Source organism: Gossypium arboreum, chromosome 3 (assembly GCF_025698485.1).
Source record: "Gossypium arboreum isolate Shixiya-1 chromosome 3, ASM2569848v2, whole genome shotgun sequence".
In the NCBI taxonomy this organism is placed as follows: Eukaryota; Viridiplantae; Streptophyta; class Magnoliopsida; order Malvales; family Malvaceae; genus Gossypium; species Gossypium arboreum.
This window is the reverse complement of record NC_069072.1, coordinates 7566178-7578745: the sequence shown is the minus strand read 5'-3', so window position 1 is coordinate 7578745 and position 12568 is coordinate 7566178. Positions and strand designations below refer to the sequence as shown.

The 12568-nt window shown below is 34.9% G+C and overlaps 2 protein-coding genes and 1 non-coding gene across 4 annotated transcripts; all 3 read right to left on the bottom strand.

Moving 5' to 3' along the window:
- Positions 1 to 408: 408 nt before the first annotated feature.
- LOC108474862 (clathrin light chain 1-like) lies at positions 409 to 2390 on the bottom strand. Its single transcript, XM_053025486.1, has 4 exons — positions 1774 to 2390; positions 1518 to 1671; positions 974 to 1431; positions 409 to 891 (listed from the first exon to the last, which is right to left on the bottom strand). Exons 1-4 carry the CDS (start codon positions 2199 to 2201, stop codon positions 882 to 884), a joined length of 1050 nt encoding a protein of 349 aa, XP_052881446.1. The 5' UTR covers positions 2202 to 2390; the 3' UTR covers positions 409 to 881.
- A 613-nt stretch (positions 2391 to 3003) lies between these two features.
- LOC108474861 (probable polyol transporter 4) lies at positions 3004 to 5684 on the bottom strand. Of its 2 annotated transcripts, XM_053025485.1 has the most exons (3): positions 5535 to 5684; positions 4940 to 5214; positions 3004 to 4475 (listed from the first exon to the last, which is right to left on the bottom strand). In XM_053025485.1, the coding sequence occupies exons 2-3, from the start codon at positions 5154 to 5156 to the stop codon at positions 3112 to 3114; spliced, it is 1581 nt and encodes a 526-aa protein (XP_052881445.1). In that variant the 5' UTR covers positions 5157 to 5214; positions 5535 to 5684; the 3' UTR covers positions 3004 to 3111. The 2 variants fall into 2 exon arrangements, with proteins under 2 accessions (XP_052881445.1, XP_017632379.1); XM_017776890.2 differs by lacking the exon at positions 5535 to 5684 and having other exon boundaries at positions 4940 to 5486.
- A 558-nt stretch (positions 5685 to 6242) lies between these two features.
- TRNAF-GAA (transfer RNA phenylalanine (anticodon GAA)) lies at positions 6243 to 6315 on the bottom strand. Its single transcript has one exon. It is a non-coding gene; the product is annotated as a tRNA-Phe (tRNA).
- Positions 6316 to 12568: the final 6253 nt, after the last annotated feature.

Sequence of the window (12568 nt, the reverse complement as noted above, 5' to 3'; positions counted from 1 at the left end):
ATAATTGGTTGTTCAATTAAATTTTTTCTAATCTGAATCAATTTGTATGTTCACAATCTCTTTATGGGTATTCTAGATTATTCTTTCTTATTGCTGATTTCAACTATTTTGATTTTAATAATAATTTTTCCAGTCAAATGAAAAAAAACTATTGAAAAAAAATAAGAGATAGAAGGAAAATTAAAAAGAGGAGATGAACAGTTTTTTTAGTTAAGGTTTAAGTTTGAAATTTTTAATTAATTAAATTTTTTAATTAAAACTCTATTTTCATCCCATTTAGAAATCCAAGTTGGCACCTAGAATCTAGTTGGACTGTCACCTAGGATTACCGTTAGAGAGATAACGGAACTTAACGGTAGAGTGATCACTTCGTAACAAAATAATAACATAAGTAACTAAAACGTAACATTTTAAACATAAGTGACTAAAATGTAACCTGAGGCAAACAAAAGTGACTATTTTTGTAAATTACCCTTCTTTTAATTTTTCATCTTTCTAATTTTCTTTTCATCCCACTCTACTAAGCAAAGTTTAAGATGTTGAAACCAGTCCATTTTCTCAATAAGCCTTTTGCTGCGAGAAATAACACTGTCTACCTTTTCATTGAAGGCTTACAAGGAAAGAAACAATCATCCAAGTACTTCAACTAAAAACTTGTGATGGAAAAATAGGTGTACAGTTGCACAGGCAAGACAAGAACTTGGACAGGTGAATGAAATACTTAAAAACAGTTGCCAAATGATCGTTAATGTCCTAACTTTCCTCGATCAAGTTTCAGCATCATCATATCTTATGAGAAGGAAAATATGTCTGTCTACAATCTCATGTTGCATACTTGAAATCCATCCAAGGTCTCTGCTCTTATTCTCCACTGTGAATAGCTAGCCGAAACTTTAAAAAATAAATAAATAATTAAAGCAAGCAAGTCATAAATTCAAAAGGAGGACGAAAATCAATTAAGATTTGACATCACTTGGAAGAATCAGGATCGGGTTTGACTTTGTTATCAGCCTCAGCTGAAGCTGAAGTCTCTGGTTTTGGTTGTACAGGGCCACCATTAGCAGCAGCATCTTTCCCTGCTGCCGCAGGTTTATTTTCTCCACCAGAATCTGCTGGAGTAGAGCCTTTCCCATTCTTGGCCTCCTTTCCATCTTTCCCGTCTTTTCCAGCTTTTTCATCTTTGGGTGGAGGCATCATATGAGGTGGAGGGTTCTGTTTGAGCTTCAGGAGAATTTGTCTCATCCTGGAAAGATCAGTAAGCTTGCCAGGCTTTGGACCTTGAATCACAAAAACCGAAGGGGTTTTATCAGGATCTTTTCTTCCTCTCTTCTTCTCAATGGTAGCCACCTCACGAGGAATGATCTCAGCAATCGCTTTCCAGTAGTGCAGGTGGGATTCTTTGTGGAACTTTTCTTGATTAGCCATGTATAGCTGCATCAGCATTCAACAGTACAAAATTTGATTTACTTCAGCCTTGTAAACAAGCAAAGAGAAACATCACAAATGCCGGTTTGTACCTTCTCTCTTTCTCTGTTGTTAGCCTTATTCGTTTCACAATTTTGATCCCTTTTCTCGTAAAAAGATCGTTTGTATTCTTCTGCTTCAGCAATTATCTGATCTCGCATCGCCCTCTCTCTTTTCTCCTTTTCCTCCAGATGAATGGCGTTTTGGCTGTGTATCCACAGCAATTTAAAACATTAATCAACAATGACAAACAAGTCATGCTCACAAGTATAAGAAATGCCCCAAGGAAGAAGGTAAAAGGAAACAAACCGGCGCCATTCACGTCGAGCGAAGCTTTCCTCACGCATCTCATCAGGCGGAGGCAACACGGGCCCTTCAGAGGCAAAAAACCCATCATCGCCATGACCATCACCACCGATACCACTATCATCCATGGCAGACGCCCTGAAAGATCCATAAACATCTGGGGAGGGAGGGTCGATATTATTATTGTTAGTATGGATGTTGTTGGTGGTGGTGGCAATATAAGCAAGGTTATTACTGTAACTGCGATTGAGATTGTGAGGAACGTGGTGAGCAGTATCAGAGGTGAGATCATGGGGAGGGAAAGCTTGTCCAGTTGGAGGAGGAGGGAAAGAGGAGGAATCATAGCCCATGTAGGCATCGTCATCGAAAGGGCGAGATGAGGAATTAATGTCTTCTCCTCCGTCATTGTTCATCGCATCGAAGGACTCCATTGACGTTCAAATGGAAAATCCTAAAAGCTCCTGTTACGTTGGTGGACTTCTATGGCAGTGTGTGGGTGTGGGTCAGGGTTGCTGGCTTTGAGCTATTTTTGCTCGAGATACATCGTTATATTCGGATCCAGAGAGGGAAGAGGGAGTTGGTTGGGGTTGGGTGATATAAACATATGTATTACCTGTTATTATTGCAATATAATTAACTATTTAAAATGATAAAATATCATCAAAAGTGCAACTTAATCACCATTCAAAATATTATGATTAATTTAATAATTAAATATAGGTGAAATACCCTTCAAGATATTTTAGATTTTAAGCAAAAAGTTTTTTTCTTAATTTAATATTTAATGTTTATATTTTTTGTCAATTAAGTTTTTTAGTTAATTTGATTATAATTCTTTAAAAAAAAGTAGAATTTAACAATTATGCATTCTAAAAGAGTTAAATTGTTATTTATTTAACAAAAATATTAACTAAAATGTTAAATTTTTAACATGATAGTTCAAATAATAACTCACGTGTACTCTATACTAATTTTTTATATATTTTTTAAAATTATTTTTTGACATAATATATAAGTCAATCATTGTTAGGTTAGTATGAAAGTACATAAGAACTGTCATGCAAGTTACTACACCAATATGATTAAAAAATTAATGTTTTAGTCAATATTTCTATTAAAAGATTTATTTAATTTTTTTGAAAGGATAAATAATTAAATTTAACTTTAAAAATGACCAAATTGAAAAAAGATATAGATGTTGAGGGATTATGTTTATTTGTTTAATGATATGAATTTTGATATTGTGGTTAATTACCTGTTCCACTTCAGTCATTGAACCATTAAAAAAAATAAATTGTTAAGATTCCACCTTGAGAAATACACTTAAGAATCCCTAATTACTCAGGCTTTGTGTACTAGATGCTGAGCATCTCCTAGCTCCATTTCACTTCCATCCCATTCATTGTGATTTTGAAAAAGCAACTCAATCTGTTCCAATGATTTTCCCTTCGTCTCCGGAACAAGTTTGTAAACAAAGGCAACCGAAAGAGCTGAAAACAGTGAAAACAGGAAAAAGGTTCCTCCTACCGTTATTGTACGAGCGAGAGACAGGAATGACATGGCAACGAAGCCGCTGCATACCCTGTTACCTACAGCCCCAAGTGCAGACGCTTGAGCCCGCAATCTCAAAGGGAAGATTTCAGATGTCACTATCCAGCAAACCGGACCCATTCCCACTGAAAAAAATGCTACATTCCCACAAACACACAATAGTGCCATTGCTATCCCAAGCTGCCCTTTCCCCAATATGGCGAGGCTAATGCTTAAGGTAAACAAACAGACCGTCATTCCAATTGTGCTCACATAGAGCAAGGGCTTCCTCCCAACTCTATCAACAAGGAATGTAGCTATCAATATAAATGCAGTTTTCGTGACACCCACGGCAACTGTTGCAGCAAGCAGCTTAGACTTGTTCACAATTCCAGCATCATGGAAGATTTCAGGGCTGTAATACACAGTTGCATCTATTCCAGTGATTTGTTGGAAACACTGGATTCCGAAGCCAGTGATCAGCATCCGACGAAGTGAAGGGGAAGGGCTTAATAGTTCACGCCATACAGCTTTCTCTTCATTCTTCTCTCCATTAGAAATTCCAGCTGCATGTACTATTTCAGACAGCCTCTCTTCTACCTCTTTGTCATTTTCATTTGTTTTTAACAGCACTGATCTTGCTTCTTCGACTCGGTTCTGCATGACCAACCACCTTGGTGATTCAGGGATGATGAAAAGTGCGAATCCTATGAAGACTGAAGGCAAAATTCCAACAGCTAGCATTACCCTCCAGTTTGTATGTACTGAAAGACCAGAAAATGCATAATTTGAAACATAACCAAGCAAAATTCCTAGATTTATGAAAATCTCAGGGAAGGATGTAAGAGAGCCTCTATCAACAGTAGGCGATATCTCGGCAATATAGACTGGAGCAATCATGACCCCAAACCCTATACCGACCCCGGCCAAAACTCGTCCGATCATTAGTACTTCGAATGACGATGCAAGTGTCATTATAGCTGCACCAATTTGAAATACAATAGCAGCAAAGGCCATTGTCCACTTTCTACCTATAACATCTGATGTCCTTCCACCAGCTAAGCTACCTAACAGTGAAATGATGCTCAAAATCCCAACAAGAACTTCTTCTTGCACCTCAGTTATCTTCAGGTCTTCCTGTATAAATATAATTGCTCCACTCATAACACCTACATCTGCACATAGAAAAGAAATTCTTATTTGAAATGTGTTTGAAAAGTGGTGATTTCTAACTAAGATTTTGAGCCAAAATGGTGAATTTTAAGCATCCCAAGGAGATTAATTACAGTGAAGTTCTGTTATTCACATTAAAGTTTGGCTTGTCAATTGATTATAGGCTTGATGCTTAACAATCAAATATTATTACTGGCAAGATCAGAAAATATTGCTAATTTTTTATGCCTATATTTTTTGGTTCTACAGTATCAATGAACTTTATAATGCTAAAACCCAAGGATTTGAATTAGCCATTCTTTTCCTGCTAAATTCATTCAGGTCAACAAAGAAAAAAAAATACTAAGAAGTATCAAAATTCAACCATTCCCACATAGAAATAATAATAATAATAGCAGTCATAACTCCAGAAACAACCAAAGTAAATATAAAATATGAGAGATGAAGAGAGAAAAGAAAAACTTACCATAGCCAAGAAGCACATTGTTGAGAGATGCAAAGATGGCACAAGCAAGAACATATTTCCTGGTACTTTTCTTCCTTCCCAATTGATGGTGATGATGTGAGGCATCATCTTCGAAATCATCAGATAGTTCAGAATCCATTCTTTTGTACTTGTTTTTACTACCCAAAGACAAAGCCATTTCTCCATTCCCATCTCCTTGGACACCCACCAACCCCATAGCTCCCACAAAAACAGGAAAAAGAAAGAAGAGAACAGACCCTGAAGAGTTGCCTTTTCTGGTCAACAAGAAGGATAAAGACATGAGTTGGGAGTTTAGATCTAAAGCTAGAAATGAAGATAAAGAAAGTGTAATAAGCAAGTTGTTCCCTCGTATATATATTATTTATTGTGCAAGCAGGCCACTTGATAATTTTCTAAACCTTACTTACACAGGAACATGAAAAAAAACAAACAGTTTAAAACATCACAATGTGTAAACAAAAGGTTTTTATGTTTTCAAGGTAGTGTCAAATATGCAAGATAATGTGTCAGTATTTTTAGGCTTTTCTCAACTTCTATTAAAAGTTGAAATGCAATGGCAAATGGCACTGCTTACCTTTGAGTGTAATTTTTCTTAATCCATCCTTTGGGTTGCTTTCAGCAATTAGGTTAACGACTTGTTGGTTTGATATATTTTTAGAAACACAAACAAATACTTTCTCTTATAGCAGGCACAGTTTGAGAGTTTGGATTAATAAGCACACATTGGGTTGGTTTTGGTCTCACCGACAGTCCATCTTGTCGCTTTCCATGTATAGGAAGAGCCATGGATTTCGCAGGCTGTCTCTTCTTCTCTCCCGGACCCTCCTTACCATTCCCCGCTTTCACGTGTATGTGGAGGTATACGTGTCTTTCCTATAACTTAAATTCATACAAACAAGTGTTGATTAAAATGGTGAATTTTAAATCATTTAAGTTCAAATTTTATTTTAGATTAACTTGACTTCAAAATAATAACTCAAATGAGTAATTAATTCAAATTAATTTGGAATTAAAGTGAGTGTAATTTGTTTAAAATAAGCAATTACCTTTTCCTTATGTCTTATTCATATATTTGTTCTTCCATCTAAGATCTATAATTGTATCATACAATTTTACAACATAGGATTAGTTTTAATTTAATCCAGAAAAGTCAAATATGATAATTTAACCGAAATGTTTTTAAGAAAATATCTATGTGAAGAATTATTTGATGGGCATAGCTCCACTGAAAAAGCAGAGAACGAGTCCATTAAAAGAGAGCCCAAAAACAATTAAGAAAACATGCGGTGAACGTGGATCGAACACGTGACCTTCAGATCTTCAGTCTGACGCTCTCCCAACTGAGCTATCCCCGCAATTGATGTAATAGAGACAATAAAATGTATTTATATATTGTTTCTGTCATTCAGTGTTGGTGGTTAGCATTACTCCATAAAAGCATTGGATGGCTTTAATATTACTTTATTTATCAACGCTTTTATATTACTTTTATTCTCTTACTCATAAGTGCTCCTCCATAATTTGTAATATTATATTTATTATATATAAATTTTGATTCAATGTATATAATGTCGTATATGAATATTAATTTTGTATAATTTTATACATAAAATTTTGTTTTGATTCAATTTCTACAAGTCAATAATAAGATTATCAATCTAGCACTATTTTACGTTCATATGTTGCATACACAAATAATTATATTAATTCAATATATAAATAAATGTATATATATATTTTTTTAAATGTGTATAATTAAACCATAATTCAAGTTTCATGTATACATATGAATTAAAATTAAATTTTATGTGTATAATTGGATCAAAACAAAGTTAATGTATCAAATTACACATTTAACTAAAATTCATGTATAAATTTAATATTTATCCCTATATTTATTTATTTAAGTTTGATTTATTTATTTTTCTAAAACCTATAATAGACAGTCCAAGCTTATTTAGATATTCATTAGAAAACAGCATAATAAATAAGTATCATTAATTTTATAAAAACTAAAATTTGCTCAAATTCAGAATCTTCAACGGTTGAGACTTTGCCTACGGTGGACTTTGAGGTGGGGAAGAGTTCTGCGAGCTCCAATAGTGGTGTTGGCAGCATAATGAAGAAGGTAAGACGTCGCACAAATGTAACCCCAGACCTGAATGACCTGACTGTGGATGAAAATGGGCCGGTCGTGCAGGACACTAACGCGTCAAAGGTTTCGTATATGACAAAATTATTGGGAACCCCGTCGGATCAAAATGCATGTGCTAATATGGAGGAGATGTTTGAATTGTAGGATGGAGATGTGGCTACAGAGATGATTGTGTAATGGCCAAAATTTCAGTGGTGTCAGAATAGTGATGTGAGATCACTAAATCCGACATGTGAGTTTAGATATTAGTAAGTAAAAGTTAAGTGTGATTTTAGAAATATTTTTGAATTAGTGAAATTGTGAATTAAAAGAAAATTTCTAGATAAAAAACGAGGTATCAAGACCTCTAATTCATAAACTGAGCCATAAATATTTTTAGAAATATTTATGGAATGTTACTAAGTTAGTATTAAAGTTTTGTTAAGAGATTTTAACATTTCAGTAATTAATTGAAGAAAAAGGACTAAATTGAATAAAGCGCAAAACTATAAAATATGATTAAATAGCTTAAGAGATCATTAAGGAAGGAGTTAAAAGGTAAATAGACCCAAATTAGGTGGGTTGGAAGGCATGAGTGTGCAGGAAATGTAAAAAAATCAAGTGTGAACAAAGGGCAAAAGTGGAAGTAGGGTAAAATTTAATTGTAAAATATGATGTAGTTGGTAATTCTAGAGAATTCATCATTTTTCTTCATCTTCATCAGCTAAAAACACCATTAGAGAGCTTTTAAGAAGCTGGTTTTATATTTTACAGCATGTAAGTTTAATTCTTGATTATTTCTTGTAATTTTTGTGTTTTTGAGATTTTTACAAATAGGTCCTACTATTTAACTCGTTAGTTTTTGCTTTTATGAATGATTTAGAATGTTTCCATGAGTACGAGCTGAAAGTTTATGATGATTTAGTATGGAATTGGGACTCTAAGTTTATTATATGATGAATTTATGAAGAGATTTTATAAGAATTGATTTTTAGGACCTAATTGTGAAAGTTGTTGTAATTAGAGTTTTGTGTTGAAAATTTGAGTGTCAAAGGCTTGTAAGTAGTTACAGTGTTTAAATAAAATGATATTTGAGAAGAATTAGTTCAATTGATGAATAAATTAAGCAATGACTAAATTGTAAAAATTGAAAAGTTTGGGGAAAAGTGTAATTTCAAAAATTAAAGGGCATAAATTGTGAAGTAGAATAGAATTGAAATAGATGCTAATGAAGGAATGATTTTATAATTATAGATCAAGAAAACAAAGTGAATCGTGGAAAGGAGAAATTGCAAGAATAGTCCTTGAAATTTTACGACTTTTGCAACTCAGCCCAGGTTAGTTCATATGGAAAAATTTAATGTTTTGTTATGGAAATCATATGATTTGCTAAGGTATATTATTTTAGATGAATACTATTAAATTGTAATAATTATGAAATAATATTTAAGTAAAAGTACAAATTAGTTGGAACAATGGATTTGAGTGTTTTTGTTCTGTGACCATGATATATGTGCGCTCGTATAAGACCATAGCTGGGTTTTAGCACCGGTGCAATGCGATATGTGTTCCCGTATAAAACCATAGCTGGGCTATGGCATCAATGTGATGTGATAATGTGCTTCCGTATAAGATCATATTTAGGATATGGCATCAGTATGATATGTGATCCGTGTAAGACCATGACTGGGCTATGACTTCGGTGTGTGATATGTGACTATGTGCAAGTCCATGGTGTTACCATGGCAATGTGATAATGAAGTACTCAATTCCATTATTTTTCCCTAATTTGACTATGAAAGTAAATGAGAAATAGACCCAAGAGATCTAAAATTGGTGAATAATGACATTGAAATCAATCAAATGAGTTTATTAATGATTTTGTGATTTACAGAAAGGTTTAATGAAATTAAATTTTATATGATTGTGTGCAATTTTTGGTAAGATTTATTTTTCTGTTCCTATGAGCTTACTAAGCTTCAATAAGCTTTCAATAAGCTTACTTGTGCATGTTATTTGTATTGTAGATTGACTTATATACATATGGAGGATCGGATTTACATCGAGGACAACACTATCCAGATTTATTTCGGTAGATTTTGTTAAACAACTTTTTGATTTATATGGCATGTATAGGGGTTGATTTGATAATGTAATAGTATGAATGATTAAGTATGTAAAGTAAATTGAATGCGATGGTTGTGTTTGATAATGAAATATACATGTTTTGGATTGAATTAGTTGATTTGTTGGACTTTATTAGTGTATAAATATGATTTTGTGTAGGAAAATATTGAGAGGGTGAGAAAAGGCGGCCTTAAATGACCTATTTTTATCTACACGAGTAGACACACGGCTGTGTGTTTAGGCCGTGTGTCTACCATATGGGTATGTGGTAAGGCCGTGTGTCCCCTGCAACTTAAAAATAAGAAACAGAATGTCCAAGTTCAGGCACACGGCCTAGCACACGGGTGTGTGGCTTGGCCGTGTGACACACACGAGCTTTAACATGGTTGTGTGATACGGCCGTGTGAAGTTTGCACTTAAAATATGAAATTTAGTTATCACATGGCCTAGCAACATGGATGTGTGCTCAGGCCGTGTGACTCAAGTTTCTTCTTGAATGCAAGTTAGAGAGCTCCACGGGATTAGGACATGGGTGTGTGTGACCACACGACCTACCCACACGGGCGTGTCCCTATCCACACGGGCGTATGGCCTTGTTTCATGATAATTTTTTTTTAAGTTTTCTAAAAGCTCTGAAAGTTCTTAGTTTGGTCCCGATCTATCTCCAACATATATTTTGGCATCGTAAACCCATATAAGGGACTTTAAGCATATGTTTGAATAATAGTTAATTTGGAATGAAGTTTTATGATCTGGTTTTAAGTGTGTTTAATTGTGTTTAAGTCTGGTAATACGTCGTACCCTGTTCCGGTGTAGAATACGGGTAAGGGGTGTTACAGATTGACGGTGTCCCATCGATCACATTTTCTAATCAAGTACACCTGTTTATTGAGCGAAAAATGGCTCTCACTGTTATTGTTAAAGTCCTAGGGAAGAAAGTAGGTTTTAACGCATTACTGAATAAGGTATGGGCATTGTGGAGCCTTGGGAATAGATTTCAACTCATAAATCTGAAGAATAATTTTTACTTGGTTAGATTTCAGGATAAGGATGACTTTGAAAAAGTGTTGATGGGTGGTTTGTGGGTGATTTTTGGGCATTATCTAATGGTGAGGTTGTGGTCATCGGACTTCTTTATAGCTAATAACAATTTGGACAAACAAGTGGTATGGATTAGATTATTTGAGCTATCGGAGGGGTGCTACTTAGAATTTTTGCTTCGTGCCATTGGCCAAGTTATTAGTCTCATGGTTAAAATTGATGCACACACCAACACAACAACGAGAGGAAGATTTGTTTGGATGGCTATGTGTGTAGATCTAAACAAACCTTTGGTCTCTAAGGTTAAAATTAATGGTAGATGGCAATGGGTAGAATATAAGTCCTTACCAACCGTTTGTTTTACTTGTGGTTTGTATAGGCATAGTTCGAGCTTCTATTTGGGGAGTCAAGTAGTAGGGTTGAGGCGGCTACTGGTCAGAACGAGTCTAAGGGTGAGAAACCAAACTTACAAAATCATGTTGATGAGAAGCCATTTGGCCCATGGATGTTAGTGGATTATCGGTAGAAAGGGAAATGGAAAAGTTAATTGGAAACAAAAATCGATGGTGGTGTTACCCACGTCGATGGGTCGAGATTTTCGGTGCTGGAAATTAATAACGCTAACATAGATCCCGCTCGTCTTGCCAGGATTAAACGAATATCTGATGGATTTGTTAACGGGGAGGGGATTGCAGCGAGAATCACGGGCAAAAAAGATGTGAAGTTGGCTGGAGATAAGAGTAGCAGTAAACAAAATATTGCTAGGGCTAATGGGAAATGAACTTTCGTGGGTAATGAACATAAAGTGGGCTGATAGATTTTAAAATCTAACAATAATGGCGCAAGTCTGGTATGTAAAGAAAAGGGTTAGCGGGTTTGATGATAGGTCTTTAATGGATCAGTTGGCTATTATTGAAAAAATGGATAACTTTCAATTTCAAGTAGTAAATGTTCAGCTAATTCTTGACGTTTCAAGGTATAAGGCGTTGCAAGTACTGGAGAAAGAACTTCAGTAAATTGGAAAATGTTTAGGAAAAGAGAATAATGGGGTCACCGTTGAGGGAACCAGGGATAGGAGTTTTGAACAAGGAAATTGCATTACGTCAAAACGGGTTTACCAAAAAAATAAACCACGTGATGATGGAGTTGAAAAAATTGGCCAAGTGACTATGAATTTGTCGACGGCTATAGAAGGGATCGTGAATGGTATCGAATGGTCGCAAAACCAGTATATTCCAGCAACTTTGTCACAAACAGTGGTTGAGGTTATGGATGCGAAGTCTAACCAGAATAAGGGGGTAAGTTGTTGATGTTGTTATGGATTTTTTTTTATCTGCTTATTGTCATTGTTTCTCTTTTCCTATTTGTTTATAGATTTAAGTCTGATGTTTTGGAACTATCAGGGAACAGGTCATCCCTGTTTCCAAAAAATTATTGCGGAATATAGAAATGAGTTTAGGCCTAATATTTTATACTTGTTCAAAACTCAAATCAGTGCGTTGCGTGTTGATGGAATTTTTGGCAAACTTGGTTATCAGAATTCGTGCAGAATTGAAGCTAATGGCTTTGCAGGGGGTATTTGGGTTCTCTAGAATGGTATGATGACTGTTGATATTTTGAATTTACATTCACAAGTCCTTCATATGCGGATCCAAAGTGGTAACAACTTGTCTAGGTTTTTTTTTTTCGACAGTGTATACTAGTCTCAAAGTGGTGAGGATGTGTTTACTTTGGGACTACTTAGGTTCTCTAGCAAGCTCGATTGATGAACCTTTGCTTCTTACAGGGGATTCCAATTCAATTTTGGATGTCTTAGAACGTACTAGTAGTGCAGTTATAACTAGTAATAGATGTGTTTATTTTCAGGAATTTTTGTTTAATAATGGCCTTCGCAATTTGGGTTGTAGTGGTTCCCAATTTACATGGATTAGAGAAGGTCTATCTCAAAGGTTGGATTGAGCAATTGCTAATTTTGTTTGGGATTCATTTGCATCGAAATGTGTGGTGCAACATTCATCATTTAAAGTTCGACCATCAGCCGATTCTAGTTTCTCTGAAACCTGTGATTAAGAAAAGTTAGAGGTCGTTTCATTATCTTGATAGTTGGATGCTACATGGTGAGTTTAAGGCGTTGGTTGACAGCAATTGGAATTCTGGTGAGTCCATAGTGGATAATACTGAATAGTTTCAAGTGAAAGTCCACGAATGGAGTAAAATGGTGTATGGTAATATGTTTTCTCGTAAACAAAATTTAATTGTTGAACTTACAAGGGTACAAAGAATTTTAGAAGTGAGGGATTCTCCTA

Excerpts from the sequence above, each read along its gene's own strand:
- LOC108474862 (XM_053025486.1), bottom strand. The coding sequence starts at position 2,201 with ATGGAGTCCTTCGATGCGATGAACAATGACGGAGGAGAAGACATTAAT. Across the intron at positions 1,672-1,773 it reads GCTCGACGTGAATGGCGCCG|CCAAAACGCCATTCATCTGG; the intron begins GTTTGTTTCCTT and ends GTGGATACACAG. Across the intron at positions 1,432-1,517 it reads ACAACAGAGAAAGAGAGAAG|CTATACATGGCTAATCAAGA; the intron begins GTACAAACCGGC and ends ATGCTGATGCAG.
- LOC108474861 (XM_017776890.2), bottom strand. The coding sequence starts at position 5,240 with ATGTCTTTATCCTTCTTGTTGACCAGAAAAGGCAACTCTTCAGGGTCT. Across the intron at positions 4,476-4,939 it reads CAATGTGCTTCTTGGCTATG|ATGTAGGTGTTATGAGTGGA; the intron begins GTAAGTTTTTCT and ends TTCTATGTGCAG.